This window comes from Populus euphratica, unplaced genomic scaffold, assembly GCF_000495115.2.
Source record: "Populus euphratica unplaced genomic scaffold, PopEup_1.0 scaffold234.1, whole genome shotgun sequence".
Lineage (NCBI taxonomy): Eukaryota > Viridiplantae > Streptophyta > Magnoliopsida > Malpighiales > Salicaceae > Populus > Populus euphratica.
The window spans coordinates 206,917-229,288 of NW_011499928.1; the positions used below are offsets into that span (position 1 = coordinate 206,917).

Below are 22,372 nucleotides of genomic sequence, written 5' to 3' on the forward strand. Positions count from 1 at the left end.
TGTAACTTCTAACGCATTGATTAATTATAGGAATGGACTGATGAAGCTATCATTTGGAAACATGACATTAGAGATGAATATTTTCAATATTTGCAAGCAACCTAGAGATGATAATGATTTACAAGAAGTAGATCATATTGACGAATTAGTTTATGATCAACTTGAATCTACTTTAAGTAAAAATGAGTTGGATGAATCTGAGGATTTGCAAATGATTTATTCTGAGGAAGAAATCATGGATGAAAAAAGCACAGAAAATATTGATGCGAATCTTTTGTCAAAAGTGACAACAAATTCGACATTTAACATCACACCAATCGATGATTACTTTCCTAACGAATCTTTACTTTCTCTTAATCCAATGCCTTGGTATGATAAAAATATCAATTTTCTTGCTTTAGAAGATTTGCCAGCTGATTGGAGTACCCAAGACAAAGAAAATTTTTTGAACGAAGTGAATAATTTTTATTGTGATGACCCTAACTTATTCAAATATTGTCCTGATCAAATATTTCAAAGATTCGTTCCCGACAATGAGGTAAGTAGTGTCATTAAACTTTGTCATTCTGAAGCATGTGGAAGTTATTTCCCGTAAAAAAAGACAGCTACAAAAATCTTTCAAAATGGATTTTATTGGCCCACCATATTCAAGGACACATGTATTCTGCAAAACTTGTGAAAATTGTCAAAAAGTTGATACTGGTCAAAAAGTTTTGTTTTATAATTCTCAACTCTATGCATTCCCTAGAGAGCTAAGATCAAGATGGAACAATCCTTATGGGGCCTGTGATATTGAGAATTCAATGAATGACAATGTTTTTAAGGAAAATGAACATCGTTTGAAAGCTTACTTTGATAATTTTCCTAGTGAAAATGAATCAACTGGTTTGAATGATCTTGTCGATAAAGGTTGATTATTTTGTTTTTCTCACATTTGTTTTTGTGTTTTTTTGAGTGATTTTTGCTAGTTTCTCTCACCCCGGTCAAATGGCGGACAACGGTACTCCGTAACTTAAGTCGGTTCTTTCAGTTTCCCATAATAACTGATATTTGTGTATATATTTGTGCAATTCTTTGAATCTCTCTTCCAATTCTCATTTGAAAATGGACACTAATCTTGAAAAATTGAAAAAGTATTTTCCCGCTCTACCTCAGAATGCGATTATAAAAATTTATCGTGCTAGATGTGCAAGATTGAGATTGTTAATGAATCATGAAATTCCTGAAGATATTCGCTGGTTGATTGAAGCAAAGGTCCAATTATCAGCTGAGTCATCTAACTCCTTCATTTCACACATGCCTGGAATAGGTAAAAGCACTTTTGCAAAGAAACGTCGTGCAAAACGACTGAAAGTCTGTCATCGATGTGCTAGATGGACTTGTAATACAACAATGCCATTCTTTAGGAATGGTATCTATAAACCGTGAAGATAAAATACAATTCATTAAGGATGGCCTGAGTAAGGAGTCTTTAGATAATCTTATATTGACTCTTGAGACGCATCCTAGTGGATATGTGCATCGTGTAATTCATGTTTTATGGCCACTATTTCATAAAGAACATGATCGATTTAGTCTTGGGAATCTAACTAAAAAAGACCCTGTTTGCCAGTTTTTAAGAAAACTGGATGGGAAGCCTATCCCCGACCCATAGAGGGCGTTTAAGCCGTTCTTGGACGTAAAACCAAGGGAAGATGTGAGCCACAATCACAACTACCTGTACATACACATGCTTTTTTCAAAAGTAAATAAATAAATAAAAAGAGAGAGAGAGTGTGTGAGAAATAAATAAAGAGAGAGAGAGAGAGAGTGTGTGAGACTTTAGCTGGCCTATATATAGGTGGTATGATTACCTTTCTAATTTCTCATCTATAAAATCCTCCCTCCCTTCCTTTCATTTCTACTCAACCCATACATTCAACAAATACAGAAGTGTGTAGAAATGGCAAGTTCCTCAGGTCATCATATAAGAAATATTTGTGTTTTCGGTGGATCTAGTCCTGGGAAAGAAAAGGAGTTTTTAGAATCAGCCAATCATCTTGGTCAAGTGCTAGCTGAGAGAAAGATTCATTTAGTGTATAGGGGAGGCAGTCTTGGGTTAATGAGAGGTGTGTCAATAGCTGTATTTTTAGGAGGTAGTCAAGTTTTGGGGGTCGTCCCCGAAGCTTTAGCACAAGGGGACATCATTGGAAAAATAATTGGAGAGGAACTTCAGGTCTCCACAATGTCAGCTCGAATGAATGCAATGTTTAACCATGTTGATGCCTTCATTGCTTTACCAGGTGGTCTAGACACATTGGAAGAAATCTTTCATATTTCCTCTTGGGTCCAACTGCACATTCACCATAAACCCATAGGTTTGTTAAATGTTAATGGTTATTATGATAAGTTGTTATCTTTTCTTGATCATGCTGTGGAACAGGAATTTCTAACATCTTCTGCACGACAAATCATAATCTCTGCTGCTATTGCTGAACAATTGATTGACCAACTACAATCTTTCATTCCTGTAATTGATCCCTCCATGAATCGTATAAATTGGTCATCTAAGGAAAGCCGTAAAAAGCTTAGATTAGATTTGAGTCTTCATTTGTAATTTTTGTGTTGTTTTGTTTTATTATTGTGTTTTGTTATTTCTTATTTTTGTTTAAGTGTATTTTAGGTTTGTCAATGTTCGTTATTTCAGGTGATATCTTCTATACTCGATCTTTCTACCTTAGAACATTGAGGACAATGTCTCGTTTTGGTTGAGGGGAGAGGGTAGTAGTTGATAAAAAAAATATTATTTTCCATTTCATAAAGCATGTGCATAATTGTTGTTACTAGGATGGCAGAGTAAATGAGCTCTTTTGTTAAAGTGACTCTTGAGACACATCTTAGTAACCATTCATAACAAGGTCTATTATAATACTTCTTGAAATATTCAGATTTACAAACTCTCGCATTATTATCACTTAATTCTGCTCATATACTCATTTAACATGTATTCTTAAACCTTAATTTTCACACACACATTTTAACATATGATTGTGGGTTGCACATTGGATTATTACATTATTTATGTTCCTTTGTTAAAGGTAACAACTAAGAGAAAGGGATTGTATATAATTAAAAAAATGAAAAAAAAAAAAAAGAAAAAAAATAATGATAATAAAAATGTAGAGAAGTTTGGTTTCGTAGCTTTCTTAACCTAAGCAATTAAGCCCGAATGGGTGTTTTAACACCTAATACCATAAAGTCAACTGACTTGGGAGCTATTGGCCCAACGCTTGTTACATGGGTTGAGGAGAAAAGCTTAAAGGAATCAAACATTGCACTATCTACATATCAGTATCTGCGACCCGAGTTATTAAGCTCGTAGGGGTGTCTCAACACCTAATGCCCTAAGACCAACTGGTTTGGGAGTCATTAGCCGAAAGCTCGTTACATATGTTAAAGATGCATGGTGTTTTAAGTTATATATATAAAGAAAAAAAAAGAAAAAAAAAGGACAAAAATAATAATCCCAACCTAAGGAAGTTAACCTTAAACATTAGAACAAAAATTTTGTTTTTTTCTAAGAAAAGCCCCATAATTATGTGTTGATACATTGAGCACAAAAGAAAGGTTTATGAATATCTTGTTAAGAGAAAAAAAAATTTTCTTCCAAGAAAAGCCCCATAATTATATGTTGATACATTGAGCACAAAAGAAAGATTTATGAATATCTTGTTAAGAGGTATTGAGCAGGTATATAAATTTAACGAGAGTTTGTTTATCTGGATAGATTAATGGAAGTTAAATGATGAATACCTTGCTTTGTGAAATTTGCAAATTTGTTTTTCTATTTTAACGCTTTGATTACTAGGGACTAGTAATAAACTAGTTAGGGGGTGTGATTCGTACTTAAAAGTGCATTTTTATCAAGGTTTTATATCATCATTTTGCACTTGAAGTATCAATAACTCCTTAACTAAAACATGTTTTATAATAATATGTCTAATAATATAAGATACCTTTAATTTATGGTAAATATTCATTTTAAATGCAGGCCTATCACATAAATGAAAGGATTGATTGATGAATTTAAGAACTGAAATTGAAAGGATAAAGAGATGGTCAAACTTAGAAAAGAGATGTCGGTGCAATCCAAACCGGAATACTGTTTGGTAATTGGGTCATATCTAGAGCTATAGATCTCAGATTTAGGTCTACTTTATATGGATGGAAAGGTAAGACATAGGCCTACAACTTCCATATGGAGCCCAAGATCTAAAAAGGCCATTTTCAAGTCCAAATTGTTGCACCAACAAAGAAGCCTGAATCTGTCCTCCAACCCGAGCACTGTTTAGTATTTTAGCCATATCTGGAGTTCTAGAAATTGAAATGAGCTGCATGTTTTACATAAGAAAGATGAGACAATTTCCTACAACTTTGATGTTTTCAAGTGGCTCCAATTTTGACGTTATCAATGACGTTTTGGGCTGACAAGAGAAGATAAGGATTGTCACCAAGTCAAGAGTTGGTCACCTACTCATCAATTAGTCATCAAATCAATAGTTCCCAATTTTGGCCTATAAAAGGAGGCATTTGCCATGCGCATCTTGGTTTTTAGATCAAGATCATGCTCTTGCTTTCATCTTGGTTTCCAAATCAAGATCATGCTCTTGCTTTCTCTCTTTGTATTTTTTGTAATATTTATGCTTTGCTTTCATTAATATCAAGTTTATGCCTTTCATTTCCTTTCCTTTACTTAGTTAACTTTTATGTTCTTATTTTGTTTATCTATTTTGCTTTCTTTCATTATGTCTAGCTAAGTTTTCTTTCTTTTATTATGTTTAGCTAAGTTTATTATGTCAAGGTGTAAGAATAAGTATAGTGTAAACTCAATATGGACTTTAATGTTTGATACTAACATGTTTTGTATTTGTTATCTTGTTCACTCTTTAATACTTTGCTTGTTAAATAACTAATCTAGATTTATGTTGTATAACAAAAGGAACTTTTGGGACAACAAAATGTTGTAACATTTGGTACAACAAATGCTTGGCACTTTCATAGCCCATAATGTATGGTATAACCGACACCTGAGCTATGAAAGGAACTTGATTTGTTGTTAACATAAGTTATAATCATGAATGTTTGACGAGATTTACAAGTATTAGCATTAATTGAATAAGATGACTAATGTAATCATGTTAACAATATATAATCTGATTGGAACCTCCTTTGTGTGTGATTTCCAATTGACTAATAAGAGTTTATACTATACTTGTTTGACATACCATTAGTGGATCCTCTAAGCTTGACATTTATTGTTATCGTTATTAAATCTTTACGTTAATATTTCCTCTCAAAGTTCTCATCTTCATCTTCTTCTTCTTCCTTTTCTTTTTCTTTATTATTATTATTATTGTTGTTGTTGTTGTTATAACTATTATTATTGTTGTTGTTGTTATTGTTATTGTTGTTGTATTATTGTTATTTATAATTTGTACAATTAACCTCCCTGTGGTTCGACCCCGGTCTTACCGGGGTATTTATTACTTCGACACTCCTGCACTTGGGAGAAGATATCAATCTTTTAGTCGTGTCACTAGCATTTTTATATTCTTCATTGAACACAAACACAAATATAAACACAAACACAAACACAAACACACATCACAATCTTTAGGAATTTAAATCTTATTAAAAGAATCAATGACTATGGTGTTGTGAAAAATGTGATTTGATAGAGTGGACACATTCTACACTTTTTTCACACTTAACATCGTGATGACCTTTAAAATTTTCTATGAAAAACAATTAATATATGACATTTTGTTCTTAAAAGGGGAAAAAAGTCTTGTTTAAGGAGTCACCACCTATTATTACAATCACTAGAAACTTTAAGTGATTAATAAAGATTCTATGATAAAAAATTGGTTACGCGAAAAAGAAAATATTATCACCCTTTAAGCTTCCTACCTGAAATAGACTGCATTGCTGCTTTTGTCTTAAATTATAAGGGATTTGTTCTGTTTTTTATGGTCTTCTTATAATATTTTTGACTCTTGCGCCAATAAATATTCGACCGCGAATACTTCCAACTCTAGCATTGACAAATATTACATAATAAAAAAAAGTGTGGTATTTTTAATTTTGATGCCATTGAATAAATCAGCAAAATTTAGATTGAAAGTATAAACTTGTTTTTTATTTTTTGTTATTTTTTTAGAACTGGATCTAGCCTAGTTATACGGGTTGGATCTAGCTACTCCAACTTGGTCATTGCCCAAGCCATTATCAGCGAGCATACGTGAATTAATTCACGTGTGCATACGTAATAGAAAGGTAATTAAAATTCAAGGAGAGGGAAATGAGGCCTACCTGGTTCGATTGTTGTGGGAGATGAATATAAAGCTTGAGAGCGATAATGGTGGCTGATTATTGAGCAACTTTCTGAACGACTCTCCTTTGTCTTTTTTTTTTGTTATTCTATATTTGTTTTTTCTCTCCAATCTCTATTTTAGTCCCCCTACCTCTCTATATGTCCATCTCTCTTCTGTTTTTTTCATTTTTATGTTTGATTGATCCCAGTGATATGCTGTTTAGGGGGTAACCAAAATGATAATGAAACATCAGGGAAGGGTTGTATGGTTGGCGTGGTTTATGTTTAGAGGTGATCCTCTGATTATTGTTGCTAGAGTTTTGAAGGAAATTCTATGGTCCCTCTCCTTTATCTCTCTTTATTTTCATTCTTTTTTCTTTTCTAGGTGGTCTTTCATCTAGGTTTTATGGCACCAAACTCCTGGTTGTTCCTCAACAAATGTCTCTTCTTTCCTAGAAAGAGGATAAGCTTGACCACAGAGTGTTACAGTTTTGCTGGGATTAAGACACCAATAGTCCTGCCATGATTGGATTATTGGTGATGGGTTTTAACCTAGACACCAGAGGCATGTCGTGGGATGAAGGAGATTGTATTGACTCGGTATTTGTGGTAGACCATTTGGTCTACATTCTGCCTAGATTGAGATTTTAAGATCTTGGCAGACCAATGTTTTTTTTCTTATATGGGTGGCCTTCTCTATCCCAGGAGAGGAAAGGGATGAATAGTAGGTTTGAAATGGCATTATTTTCTCGATCAAAATCGTTATCTTTAATTTGCCTATTGAAATTCTAGCATTTAGCAATTGGACTCTTATTTACGGAAATCTTTCTTCTTTTTTTATAATTTTTCCCCTAGATCAAATGCAATTGGACCCCTATATTTCATTGTCACTTACAAAACAATCCTTGGCTTTCAATTTAATTAATTCAGTCTTTAATTAACTCCTCAACTTTTAATTCTTTCAAAATTACACTTAAAAAAATCAATTACCCCCCATAGTATTATTGCCTATTCACTTTGGTCCTTGGATTTTAATTTCTTGAAATTTTAACCCAAATCAACCCTGAATTTTGATATTTCTTTAAGTAAACCCCTGATTTTATTAATTAAACTAAATTAAAATTTAATTAAGTCCCACACTTATCAATTCTTCCACTTTCAGCTAAATTAACTTCCAAATATATAATTTCATCCTTATTAGTTCTCGGACTTCAATTTGTATGGTCTTGATCCAATTCTCAAATTATTTTTTATTTTTGTGAAAATTTAAAAATTAGGTTATGACAACTTTAATGTATAAATCAAAATATTCTTGATGAATGAATAATAGTTAGATTAAGAAACTAGTTATTGAAAATTTAAGTTGAATCACTTATGAATTCTTTAAAATTTGGAGGATCATAGCATATTGCTAGACATTGCACTTAATATTCAAATATAAATCAATTAATTTTTTAATCGGTAATAAGTTGGATTATTTAACTTATTTAATCTTATATTATTTAGGATTGTGATTTATATTTGGACCAATATATTAGAGAACCTAATAGGTCATACACATTAAGAATCATTGGGAAGAAATTAAATTGTGATGATTAATCAAGTGTAATTTAATTGTAAAAGAATTTTAAAATTGTGGTATAAAATATAATTTAAATGAGGAATAACAATTCTAAACTTATAAAAATCAAGTAGGGACTTGATTGAATAAATTTTTAGAAGTGATATTTTTCACAGGAAAAAGTGATATTTTACTATTTATAAGGTCATCATGTATTCTCTATAAATAAAATATTATATCTTATATTTTTCTAATGACCTTATAAAGAAAAATTTTACGTGATCAAATACACTTGAAAACACCAAAAACACACACACACACACTAGCACTCAAGGCATAACATTCTTTTTTTTTAAAAAAAATTTTTTAAAGATATTTATCACTAGTAGTTCATGTGAATTATTATTAAAGGTCAAACAATTAGATAATTTATTATTTGCAACAATTTAATCTTTAAAAGTTAATCAAACATAAAAAAAAATAATTAATCTTTAAGTAATTTACAGTCAATCCTAAACTAGCTTAAATTATCTAATGAGATCCTGAGACTCTAAAAAACATTTAAGAAATTATTGTTTCCGTTATATTTATGTGTTTTGAGAAACTCAATATACACAATATATATATATATATATATATATATATATATATTAAGTTAGTTTACATGCTGAATATGATGCCCTTAAAACTAGGTTATACTCCCGAGAATTTGCTGGAAATATAGGAACATTATTTTAATTTAATATTTTTACTTCCTTTAGATATTTATTCTCTTCCTTGTCATCAAACGTAAAAATTTCGACTTACATAACAAAGGTAGCCTACTTGTCTGTATTTTTTCAGTCTTTTGGTGATGGTGTGATGCTTGCAAATTTATTTTTTCATATTGGTATGAAAATATAAAGAATTTCAGATAATGTACAGACAAGCACTTTATACCAATCGCAAATAAGAAGCCCCCTGGATATAGAATAAATGCTACGAGAGTGTTCTTTATACCCAATGGGTGGAGAAGTTTAAGTAGGGATCATAGAGCCTTTTATATATATATATATATATATATAAATGGAAGAATATAGAGCCTTTCTTTCTTCTTCTTCCTTTTTTTTTTTTTTATAAAAATGAAAGAACATAGAGCCTTTCTTTCTTTCTTTCTTTCTTTTTTTTGATAACAATGTAAGAATATAGAGCCTTTCTTTCTTTCTTTTTTTGATAAAAATGTAAGAATATAGAGCCTAAGAATATAGAGCCTTTCTTTGCATGTGGCTGTGTCTGCCCTTTTCCCTCAATTTTACATCAAAGATTGCAATCCAGCATTGCTCCCACCTTTTGTGCTTTTGGCATCACCTCATACTTTTACTCACGTACCAGTGAGCCCTGAATTCCATGGTGGGTCACTGGCCTCATGTTTGGGACCATACCAGAACATTCATAGCAGCTTGGGACAGTAACGAGGCCTTTTTATAGGAATTTTCCTAGAATTATCTGGCTCATTATTTATAAGTTTAATTACTTATATCCAGCGATAATAAAATATATATACACTTATAGAAGGATACATGCATTGAAGAATAACGCAATAATAAGATAAAACTCTGATATTTCTGAAAAAAATGTAATTCGATAAAATAACATATTAATTGTTAATATAAAAGTAAAAACTGATATAACCAAAAGAATCTAAAATCAAAATGAAAAATTAATTAAAATTAACGAAAAAATAATTAAAATAACAAAAATAACATCTTATAAATTTAATTTACAAGCTTTTTAAATCTCGACCGGTTATAACTAGCTAATCTTCTTAAGAATATAAGTGTAAAGAATGATTTTAATTTAAACATGATACAATTATCAAATATAAAGCTATGATATTTTTATTAAACCACGTATTTTAAGTGTCCTAATCTCTTGGTTAGCTTTGTTGTATTCATCTTATCCGTAAATACATTCACACCACATTTCTGGATAAAGAAATTAGTTAATAATATTGTTTTATTTTTTAAATCAAAATTGACCACCTATATGGCGCTGGACAGCAACTTGCAGGTGAGCAATCAGATTTTATTTTTTTTAATAGGGAAAGGAAACACAACACCTTTGGAGCTTGATAATCATCAACTACAATTTTAGAGTTTTTATAAGCTAATTTCAATTTATTAATTCTAAAATATATTGGTTGAAAAGCCTACTAATTACATAGAATTATACAGAGATTGAAAAGAAAACAAATTAAAAACATTGAGGTTGATAAATTGTGCATGAATATATATTCATATACTAGATTGGTGGTCGGAGTTATATATCAGTCTTGAGTCAATTTCTTTGTAATATTAAAAAAAGATGTTAAGGTAATGTTAGTGTTTTTAAATAAGTAAAAAAATAATATGAGATTTGGATTATTAAATTGATTGATAGTAATAATTTCAATAAATTTAATAATATAATCAAAAAATAAATAATGATAGTCAAGAAAAAAAAACATATATAATGAGCTTGTTTAGGTGACTTTTAGCCTTACTAGTATGTTTAACAATGTGCACACAACTGTTGCTCCTCATCGGTCTATGACTTTCACATGTTGCCACTATTTCTAATTGTTCTAGGTACTTTTGATCCACCTTATCAACTTTAGATGGTCAATCTCAAACTCTAAATATTGTTTAATTTTTGTGAAATAATATTGGTTGTTTATGATAATTTTGAGATTAATTGTATATATGTGTGGAAGATTGACCTTTTTGCTTGCTTATTTTTTTTTAACATGATGTGTTTTGTATATATTTTGTATATGAATATATATCATGAAAGTGTCCAATGTGTTAAAAAAAAAAAAACACAGTTGGAGCATTTTCACATCAAACAAAAAAATACAAATATAAAAAATATAAAAAATAATTGTGTTATTTTGATGAATTGTTATTTTGTTAAATTTGAATATGAATTAGTTAGTTGAAAAGAGTATTTGACAACATCATCTAGATTTAATTTTTGTATTATACAATAAATTGTTATCTTACCGGTACTATCACTCTCATAGTGACAACATATAATTTAAAAATAAAAATAAAAATAAAAATAAAAACTATAATGTTTTTTATGTCATCTTTATTTCTAAATATACATATTCAAAAGAATAGGGTCAACTCTAATTTTTTATCATTTCTATAGGTCCAATGCTTTTTTTTTTAGAAATAATTAATTCAACGAGTTATCTATTTTTAGAGATTGATATTCAATTTTTTTTTCCTCAAGAACCCAATCAATAATTCTTTTATTTTTAGGAATAGATATTGGATTTATATTAATGGCCTAATCAATGAATCTTCTAATTTTAGGGATGGACATCAAATTTTTCATGAATGGAACAAATCTACTATTTTTAGGGATTGAAGTAACATATTTTGTGAATAGCATAATTAATGAGTCCTTTATCTTTTAGAATATACATCAATTTTTTTGAATGGCATAATTGACAAGTTTTCTATTTTTAGTTATAGATGTTTATTTTATTTTATTTTTTTATGAATGACCTAATCAATGAGTCTTTTATTTTTAGGGAAGAGTGTCAATTTTTTTGTAAATAACCTAATCAATGAATTTTCTATTTCTAAAGTTGAACATCGAATTTTCTTATAAATTGTTAGAAATAAATTAAAATAAATTATAAATAATCTCATAAATAATTTAAATAGCTAGAAAAATAAATATAATAATATTTAGGAAAAAAACACATAGAAAATGTAACATTTTATTTGAAAAGATACAATAAGGGTGATGTCTTTTAAGTATAACCAACTCTTTATCTGAATCTTTGAAACTAATGCATACTTTAGGATTTGTAGTTTCCTTTAGTTATTAGGTGACGACTTCATTATTTCTATTTTTTCATTTGATTTAAGAGGTTCACACATCATGTCAGGTGTGATAGAAGATAAATAAAAAAATTATAAAATTAAATTTTTAATTAATCAAATATAAAAAGGAATTTAATAAAAAAATATCAAAAACAAAACAAATAGTAATTAAAAGAACAATGATAAAATTTGTTATAAAAGAATGAAACCAAATACTAAGGGATAAAATAAAAAAAATAAGTTAAAAAAATAAATAGAAAGTAAAAGAACAAGAACTGAAGTTGATAAAAAAAATGGTAAGGCACCTTTTAATTTTGATAGGTCAACACGAATCTCGAGGAGAGAAAAGAGAGAAAAAATAACAAAGAAAGAAAAATTTATTAAAGTTGATTTGTAAATCTATTGTTGACACGTGTAGGACAATAAAAAAGATCTCGGTGCGTCGCTTTGAACCCATTCATAGGTAATAGTGTTACACCTTCGAACAAAGTTACACATGCCATTACCTCTAATTGTTCTAAGTATTTTTGATCCACCTTATCAATTTCAGAGGGTCAATCTCAAATTCTAAATAAAGTTATGAAGACTTTTAACATATTATTTAATTTTTGTGAAATAATATTGGTTGTTTATGATAATTTTGAGATTGATTGTGTAGATGTGTGGAAGTTTGACCTTTTTGCTTGTTTAATTTTTTTAACTTGATGTGTTTTGTATATGAATATACATCATGAATGTATCCAATGTATTTAAAAAAGAAATATAGTTGGTGCATTTTCATATAAAACAAAAATGTACAAACATAAAAGATATAAAAAATAATTATGTGTCATTTTAGTGAATTGTTATTTTGTTAAATATGAATTAGTGATTTGAAAAGAGTATTTGACAACATCCTCTCGATTTATTTTTTGTATTATACAATAAATCATTAATTTACTAGTCCTATCACTTTCATAATGACAACATATAATTTAAAAACAAAAACAAAAACAAAAATTATAATGTTCTTTACGTCATTTTTATTTCTAAATATACATATTTAAAAGAATAGGGTTAACTCTAATTTTAACCATTCCTATAGGCCCAACGTTTCATTTTTTTAGAAATGATTAATTCAACGAGTTATCTATTTTTAGGGATGGATGTTCAATTTTCCCCCCCTCAATAACGATAGATATTAGATTTCTATTAATGGCCTAATCAATGAATCTTCTAATTTTACGGATGTACATCAAATTTTTCATGAATGATCTAATTAATAAATCTACTGTTTTTAGGCATTGAAGTAACATATTTTGTGAATAACATAATTAATGAGTCCTTTATTCTTTAGGATAGACATCAATTTTTTTTGAATGGCTAATTGACGAGTTTTCTATTTTTAGTTATAAATATTAATTCTTTTTTTTTATATAAATAACCCAATCAATAAGTCTTTTACTTTTAGGAACTAGGAACGAGTGTCAAATGTTTTGTAAATAACTTGATTGATGAATTTTCTATTTCTAAAGTTGAACATTGAATTTTCTTATAAATCATTAAAAATAAATTAAAAAAATTGCAAATAATCTCATAAAATAATTTAAATAGCTAATGACATAAATATAATAATATTTAGGGAAAAAAAACACATAGAAAATATAACATTTTATTTGAAAAGATACAATAAGGGTGATGCCTTTTAAGTATAACCAACTCTTTATCTAAATCTTTGAAACTAGTGCATGCTTTAGGATTGGTAGTTTCCTTTAGTTATTAGGTGAAAACTTCATTATTTCTATTTTTTACTTTGATTTAGGTGGTCCACACGTTATGTTAAGTGTGACAGAAGAAAAATAAAAAAAAAATTATGAAATTAAATTTTCAATCAATCAAATATAAAAAGAATAAAAAATATCAAAAACAAAACAAATAGCAATTAAAAGAACGATGATAAAATTTGATATAAAACAATGAAACTAAATGCTAAGGGATAAAAAAAATGAGTCAAAACAAAATAAATAGAAAGTAAAAGAACAAGAACCGAAGTTGATAAAAAAAATGATAGGGCACCTTTTAATTTTGGTAGGTCAGCACGAATCTTGAGGAAGGAAGAGAGGAAAAAAAACAAAGAAAAAAAAATTATTAGAGTTGATTTGTAAATATGTTGTTGACACGCATGGGACCATAAAAAAGATCTTGGTATGCCGCTTTGAACCCATTCATCAGTAATAGTGTTACATCTTTGAATAAAGGTTCACATGCTGGTGCGTGTGTTTCACATGCCTTCAAGGTTGTCTTACCCAAACTTTTTAGAATTTTTTCATCACATCATTGAATTTTCATATATAGACAACAACAAAAAACTATCAAGTCTAATCTAAAAAAAAAATCCTTGATATGAAAGGATTAAATTAAAAAAAATAATATTGTGGAAAAAAAAAGGGGTTGAATATCTCTGTTGCTCATGCAATTTAATCTATGATATTTATAAGAAAAAGAACTATTTATACAAAAAAGAACTTAATACTTGTACGGTGTTTAAATTCAGTTTATGTTTTGTTAATTGTTTTAACTCAATTTTATATTATTTAATTTTTTCAAATCTAATATATTATTCACGAGTCAATTTTCTTTTGTGATATTATGCCAAGTCAAACAAAATAAATAATTAATTTTAATTTAAAATTACGATCAACGGAAAAAATAAGTGACCTGAAAAAAACAAAGGAATATACTGCTATAATTCATAATATTTTTCTTGATAAAAAAAATTACGCTACTACAGCCCACAGTATTTCCTCCAACAGAGTATGAACATCATGGTACATAATTGAGATATTTTAGTATTTTTGTCAAAAAATATCTCTTACAACATTCGGATATTAGTTCGCGCTTGCTTCCATATGAAGGCAAGCTATGCGGTAATTACTTCACATGTATTGAAAAGCAGCGAAGAAGCTCAAGTTCGCAACTGTGGAGCAGAATATGTGAAGTGTCTGCATCAATATTTGATGATGAAGAAGAAGAAAAAGGCAATGAAAGGTAGAACAGATTAAAAAGAAACAGAGAGAGAGATCAATTATTATATATAATAAGATCAGCTAGAAAAGTTAATGATTTTGGTGGCATGACGCATGGCATACATTTCATCACCACTGCTCGATCGTCCTTAAAGGTAGATGTTTGCAGAAGAAGGTTGTCTCCCACTAACACTCACCCACTTCAGCTTTTACAGTGACAGATCCACCACTCTGGTATAATGCTCTCATGGCCATAGGGGATAAAAACTCACAAATAATTAATTAGTTATTAAATTTAGAAAGAGGAAATTTATCAATCAAGGATATGATTTGTGCAAGTAATTAACCCATGAAAACACTTCCTTTTACCTCAACCGAAAAAGGTATGCATTAATGTTCCACTTTATAAGAAAGGCAATATACATGGATGTTGGTTCATATGAAATGCGGCTCACGTGCTTTGGCTAATAGAAAAATTCAACGTCTAATCAATGCTCCTGATCTTGCTTCTTGAAGATTAGTTTATCATTGTAATCTCATTTAGAACACTTTAGTTTTATCTCCTCGGCAACCTTTCCTCCAAAACAAATAATTGTAATCGAACCCTAACTGATTTTTAAGATATTTTTAAGTGCGAGGGTTGATAATATTAAAAAAAATAAAAATTATTATAAAATATCTAAAATAAATTGCATTATTGTTTCTTTTTATAATAAAAATACATATTATACATATATGCTAATATTTTTTTTCTAAACTAAATACTTGTATTTATTAGAAGTAAAAATTCTTGCAATAGTGATTTAAAATTTAAGCTTGACCGCGAAACTTAATTCTTATTGTTTAGATTACAGGAAGAGATTCGAGACAATAGCATCCAAAGATTTGGGTTTTGATTTGGTTCTTTAATTACTCAATTTAAATTAATTCACTATAAATTAATTATTTTATCACTAACATAAATATTCCAAAAAGAATATATCACATATGAAGAATCAAGATTAGTCTTTACGGACCAAGCAACTTGTAGCTCAGTAGCGTAAGGCGCTGCTCGCCTTCTTTCGAACTTCGGTTCGAGTCCCAGTGGCAGTGGGGCTGGCGAGTGGTTTCCTTCCTATGTCTGCTGGCTCCTCTCTGTGTGGTACGTCTGTCACCCCCGCGGTGCCTTACCTGTTCACTGGGCTTGCAGGATGTTACGTCCGAGAGGATGAATTCGAATTCTATCCACCTCAAAAAGAAGAAAGAAATCTTCATTTATTATTATTATTATTATTATTTGCAATTTCTAATTGGGTATGAAAAATTAAAAAACTATTTAATCTTACGATCTGGTTCAAATATTCAACAACAAATTGCTAGAAAATATCATGAATATATATAACTAGGTAGTTGTGATTATTTTTTAAAATATTTTTAATTTAAAAATATATTAAATTAATATTTTTTATTTTTTTAAAAATTATTTTTTATATCAATGCATCAAAATAATTTAAAAATACTAAAAAGATATTAATTTTAAATAAATAAAAAAATTAATTTTTTTAAAAATATTTTTAAAATACAAAATCAAACAGAGCCGTGAAGAGTAGATAATTGTTTAGATATATTTAATGATGCAAAAGTTAAAAATGACAAATTGGGCACAACATGAAATAATGTAAGAATCAAGAAATTAATTTCATCAGAAAACAAGTTAACAATGGTCATCAGAACAAGTTAACAATGGCAATCGTGGAAGAGCTGGTCAGTCTCTAATGCTGTCTATTATTAAGGAGCACGTTGCCTTGCTTGCCTTCGACGTTCCTTTCCTCTTGTTTTCTCTTTCTTTTGGGTTAAAGCACGATCAATCAAATGAAGATTTTGGGATCCGAGGTGCATTAACATTAAAATCTATCAATGATCTCCTAATTATGATTATATATTATCATTAATCTTCTCTGCAGCTGGACTCATCAAAGTGGTTGAAAATAAAAAGGTGTAAATCAAGTTGATATAGCATGTGCTAAGAGCTAACTAACTTGTTTTTTGTTTTTGTTTCTTTCTTCCAAATGATAGCATAGTCAACCACAGCTATAAAGGAGAAGAACGCATAACAAAGGGAAGCTGCTATGCATAGATGTTTGATGTACTTGTCTGTGTGTGTGTGTGTGTGTATAATTATATATAATTAGAGCATAACTCTTGGACATAATTATGTAAGCATATTTAGTTTTTCTTGTAAAAAAAAAAAATTATATTTTTATTCAGGAATAGATTGATTAGTAGATTTAGGTTGTACAATGACAATGATAGCTATATTTCAATGAAACAAGTTTCAAATCTCAATCTTATGCTTGGATCTAACGTTGGAATTCTCATTAAATAGCTACCATAAGTTGAAAAATAAAATAACATGAACATCATTCATAAAAATATATCCCTATGGATCCAAAAATTTAAAGCGCTAAGAGAGGATCTTATTTTTATTTGATGTTACTAATTAATTATAAATGTTCTATATCATATTAAATATTGTTACAGATAAAAATGGTTATTCACTAATAACATGATCATTAATTTAACTTATATTTAATATATTCATCTTGCCATTTACTTTTAACTTCTAAGAATAGCAGTAACATGTTCCACACATTAGAACTCATATTTATAAGGTTTTAGTTCAATTTTTTATTTTTTATTTTTTTTAACTCTTATTATGACCATCACAAGGTCATAAACTTGCATTCTCTAGCTGTTTTTATTTATGTAGATTTGTTTTCTGGACAAATAGCAGATTCATTGTGTATAAAACATTGAAAATAATAATAATAACAACAACATATGAATGGACACTTAAATGAAGAGACAATCACAATTCACAACCACATGTTTTGCTATACGATAAAAGTGAGTACAAGAAAGAAAGAAAAGATGAAGAGGCACGTTAGCTAATGATGAACAGAGCGGATTTCTACACCCACCCATGGCTGAAAGATAGTCACTCACCAGCTCTCCATCTTGCCATCTCTACTCTTTCCCCTTTTCTCTCTCTCTCACAGCTTTATACTACTACAGGACACTACATGCAATGGAATCAAAGATGAACGAACTAAACTAGACTCCAACAACGAATGAGTCTAGAAGTAAGTGTCTGTCTCTTAAACGTATATATACATTAAATTATTAGTTTTCGTTTGTTTGTTTTGATTAATAATAGGAGGAGGGTTTTGTTTGTGTCCTAAAATTTGTTACCCTTTTCTTGGGGATTGGATGACCAGTTTCAAGATTCTCGTCGTCGTTTTCTACCTTCTTCTCTGCTCTGTGTACTCTTTTGTTTGCTTGCTTTCTTTCTTTCACACTGTTTGAGATAATAATAAAAAACTACTACTAATACTAAACAAATGTTTCTCTCCTTACTATGACGCCTTGCTGCAGCCATTTCTGTTTTCCCGCTCTCTGTAAAAAAAAAAAAAAAAGAAAGAAACAAAGCTTCGCTAGGTAAATTTTTTTGTATTAATTTCCCTCTCTCTGTGCTTTCCTTTTCTTTCTTAACTTGTGATAGCTAGTGAGTTGGTGTATATATGATTTGCTTTTGTTTTTGCAGGTTAATATAATTGATATAGAGAGAGTTGGTTTCATTGTTATCTTGTTTTCAAGTGGGGATCAATCCAAAAGATGAACACTAGAGTCCGCACTGCTCTTCAGGCTATGAAAGCTCCTTTAAACCATGATACTAATAAAGTAACCTCCTCCTCCTCCTTCTTCGCTATATTTTTCAAGACTTGGAAGATTTTTATCTGAATTGTTTTTTCTTTTCTTTTCTATTTTTCAAAGGTTTAATATGGGCTTAATTTTACAAATCTTTGAAATTTAGTTTTTTCTGTCCACTTAATTTTCAGCCACTTTTTATAAGAAACTGGATTAAAGATAGATAGATAGATAAGCTTCTAGCTCTTACAGACCAGAAAAAGTAAGTGCTTTAGATCCAGCAATCTGCATTGGATTCTTTCACTCATCTCAAGAAAAGAATATATATGGCTTCTTCTTTTGCTTCCTTTCTTTATAATGCTCTTTTTCTCTCTTTTACTTCGAGTTTGATTCTTTATTTGTTGTAATTGATACTGAATTTATCAAGAAGGAGAAGATGGAGGCTCAAGGGAGGAGCAGAGCAGTTGGAGGCCCTAAATCTGCTATTAAGTGGCGTAAAGCAAACAGAGAAAGGAAATTGGCCTTGCTACAAGATGTACTTAAAAAAATTTCTCAACAAAACCATTCAATTCTGTTTATTACAATAAGAGCTGAGTTGTTTTAAACTCGAATGTTGCTTTGGTTTCAAAATTTGCAGGTTGATAAGTTGAAAAAGAAACTTAGACATGAGGAGAATGTTCATAGAGCTTTGGAGAGAGCTTTTACTAGGCCTTTGGGAGCTCTGCCTCGCTTACCTCCTTATCTGCCTCCTTATGTTAGTATAAATTCGCTATATTCTATCAATTAGATCTCTATCTATCTATCTACACTCTCTCTAATTTAGTCAAGACAATTAGCCAATCCAATGTTTAATTTTTGTATGTTTTTCTATGAACAGTAATTAATGTGGGTTCTTGTTTGGTTTGTTTTAGATCTTAGAGCTACTTGCTGAAGTGGCTGTTCTCGAAGAGGAAGTTGTTCGGCTTGAAGAGCAAGTTGTGAATTTTAGACAAGGACTCTATCAAGAAGCTGTCTACGTCTCCTCCAAGAAGAATGTGGAGAATTCAAAGGATGCAATTGATCAACAACCATCAACTACAAGATCGAAACACGCGAGATCAAAATCACTCTCTCTTAATGAGACCAATCCAGCAAATTTTGCAGCAAGGCCTCAACCTTCTCTTGCTAGGTGCACTTCGAGTAAAAGGCTGTTTTCCACTGACCCCATTATTGAGCGATCAGGGCAGTGTTCTAATAGGCCAGCAAATAGAGGAAAATATGCTTCTGGTAAACCCAATTCTTCTTCATCTCTTGTGGATGATGGACGGGGAAAGGAGAATCGATCATGTATTAATTATGTAAAGGATAAGCAATCTCCAGATAAGATGGCAAAAATCACAACTCCCGTGAAGAGAACTCCAAACAAGCGTGAATCAGAGGAGAAGAGTTTGGAGCCTTCTAAGTTGCAGGTACGTAATTACTCACTAATTTTCAGAGGAAACCAGCCTTTAATTATATTATGGTCTTCGAATCGGTGATCATTTTTGTATTACTCAGCTAGAATGCAGGTTAGTAGAGCAGGAAAGAGCACAGGAAAGCACTTCTGCTTACATGAATGATAGAATATGCGAAAATAACATCACACCAAACAAGTTAACCGAGGATATTGTGAAGTGCTTGTCCAGCATTTTCTTGAGGATGAGCACGTTGAAGGACAAAGTAGTTGAATTAGGAACTTTCTCATCACGAGCGACTTTGACATCCCCTGAAGGTGACAGAGGAAATGAAATTCGAGATCCTTATGGCATGTCTGCAGAGTTCAAGATTAGAGATATTGGTTCTTATAAGCATCTTTATGCAATTGAAGCTAGCTCGATTGATCTCAACCGTACGACAAGTGCCTTGTTTTTGCTCCAGAGACTGAAGTAAGTTTTGTGCGTCACTTCATTCGAACTTCAAGCAGCTATGGTTTGTATTTACTGTATTTTCAATAATGTTCAGGTTTCTACTAGGGAAGCTTGCCTCTGCAAATTTAGAGGGTCTTACCCATCAGCAGAAGCTTGCTTTCTGGATAAACACTTATAATTCATGCATGATGAATGTAAGATCTCTCTCAAAACAAAAATGATATGCCCGGTATTAAAATACAAACTTGTAAAGCATTTATAGAGCCAGAATGTTAATCTTTCAGGCAATTTTGGAGCATGGGATACCCGAGACTCCTGAAATGGTTGTTGCTCTAATGCAAAAGGTAGGATATATTTATAATTCTCTCTATCCATGCAGAGTTTCGTCTATTCTTTATGTTGTCTACGTATCATTGATAGTCGTCAGTGCTTTGTCATTTTGTGGATGTTTAAGAGGTCAGAAGTTGTACAATATTTCAATTCCTAGCAAACTAGCACCGTCGCAGGGATCGGGTTCATCTGTATGCCTAGACTTTAACTCTCTTAAAGCTGTGTCATGAGTTTCTTGGAATCATTTAAAGTATATGTATGATCTGCTAAATGGTCATTACTTTCAAACACAGTCACTGACCAAGTGTTTCTAAGATTCTGTTAACACTAGCTTTCGATGAAAACAAATTTGAGATTGACTTAATTCAAACTATGATTCCCTTAGGCAACAATAACTGTTGGCGGACACTTGCTAAATGCAATTACAATTGAGCATTTCATCTTGAGGCTTCCTTATCACTTAAAATTTGTAAGCCGCTTTCCTTGGAGCTTCAATATTCTCTTTATTTGGTAATTTTTAGCATTGAATTGCTAACTGGGTGGTTTTCTTCAATGTGATAGACCTGTCCAAAAGCAGTAGAAAATAACGAGATGAAGGCACGCAGCTTTTTCGGATTCGAGTGGTCTGAGCCTTTGGTTACTTTTGCACTCTGTTGTGGAAGCTGGTCGTCCCCTGCTGTAAGTTTCTACGTAGATGAGGCTCCTTGAATTTGTTGCACAGGCTAGGTCACCTCACCATTTTCGTTTACACTTTTTTCCAAAACTACCAGGAAGTGCATCATTATAAAAATAAATAAATAAATAAAAGATCTTCCATGATGTAATCCAAATATTACTTGTAGAGGTTCTGCTGTTGATCTCTACAAAAATGCAGGTAAGAGTTTACACAGCCTCTCGAGTTGAAGAAGAGCTAGAAGTAGCAAAGCGAGACTATTTACAAGCGACAGTTGGGATTTCAAGAACGAACAAGTTAATAATTCCAAAGCTGTTGGACTGGTATCTACTAGATTTTTCCAAAGACATGGAATCTTTACTTGATTGGATATGCCTGCAGCTACCGAATGAACTCAGGAATGAAGCAGTTAAATGCCTCGAGAGAAGGGGAAGAGATCCCCTTCCGCATTTAGTACAAGTAATGCCGTATGATTTTAATTTCAGGTTGCTTTTACATCGGTGAAATATTCTCCCCTTTTTTTATACTTGATCCTTCCGAGATTCTGGCCTGCTATCAACATTGGGATGGTACCAGGGGTATTACAGACACGGTAGAATTACATGTATATGCGAACAACATGGGCTTTGGTTCCGCTGATTGTTTCGTAAACATTGAGTGATACCAGAGAATGGATAAAATAATCTCCAGTTGATTCAGTGATGTTTATAACTCTATATTCTATAAACTCGAGATGAAATCACTGAACAGTTCTTGTTGATGACGCAGTTGCAGTTAGTGAGGGTCCCTGGTTTTAGTCTTTTTGGTCCCAATGGTAAGGCTGCTTTTGGTTTGTATCGTGTGATAAAAGAAACCATTATGGTTGAAAAAATAAGGATATAAAAATAATTTTGTAAATTTTTTATTGGATTTTTGTCATTTTAAAACAGGAAAAACAGAAGGACAGAAGACAAATCCTTTCTTTCCTAACAATCATCGTCTTTTTTGTCTCGATTCAATACTAGAACAAGCACGGATGGAT

The 22,372-nt window shown here is 30.6% G+C and overlaps 1 protein-coding gene across 4 annotated transcripts; it reads left to right on the top strand.

Moving 5' to 3' along the window:
- Window positions 1-17,810: 17,810 nt before the first annotated feature.
- LOC105135828 (uncharacterized) lies at window positions 17,811-22,059 on the top strand. Of its 4 annotated transcripts, none has more exons than XM_011040892.1 (11): window positions 17,811-17,897; window positions 18,359-18,495; window positions 18,890-18,997; window positions 19,100-19,216; window positions 19,374-19,910; window positions 19,999-20,366; window positions 20,443-20,542; window positions 20,633-20,692; window positions 21,064-21,147; window positions 21,240-21,356; window positions 21,553-22,057. In XM_011040892.1, the coding sequence occupies exons 2-11, from the start codon at window positions 18,430-18,432 to the stop codon at window positions 21,853-21,855; spliced, it is 1,860 nt and encodes a 619-aa protein (XP_011039194.1). In that variant the 5' UTR covers window positions 17,811-17,897; window positions 18,359-18,429; the 3' UTR covers window positions 21,856-22,057. The 4 variants fall into 4 exon arrangements, with proteins under 4 accessions (XP_011039194.1, XP_011039195.1, XP_011039198.1 ...); XM_011040893.1 differs by having other exon boundaries at window positions 18,893-18,997; XM_011040896.1 differs by having other exon boundaries at window positions 21,545-21,571.
- The last annotated feature ends 313 nt before the right edge of the window (window positions 22,060-22,372 follow it).

Bases quoted from the DNA above. Each gene is read 5' to 3' on its own strand.
- LOC105135828 (XM_011040892.1), top strand. From the start codon at position 18,430: ATGAACACTAGAGTCCGCACTGCTCTTCAGGCTATGAAAGCTCCTTTA. The intron at 19,911-19,998 runs GTACGTAATTAC...TGTATTACTCAG, and splicing joins TGGAGCCTTCTAAGTTGCAG to CTAGAATGCAGGTTAGTAGA. The intron at 21,357-21,552 runs GTAAGTTTCTAC...ACAAAAATGCAG, and splicing joins GAAGCTGGTCGTCCCCTGCT to GTAAGAGTTTACACAGCCTC.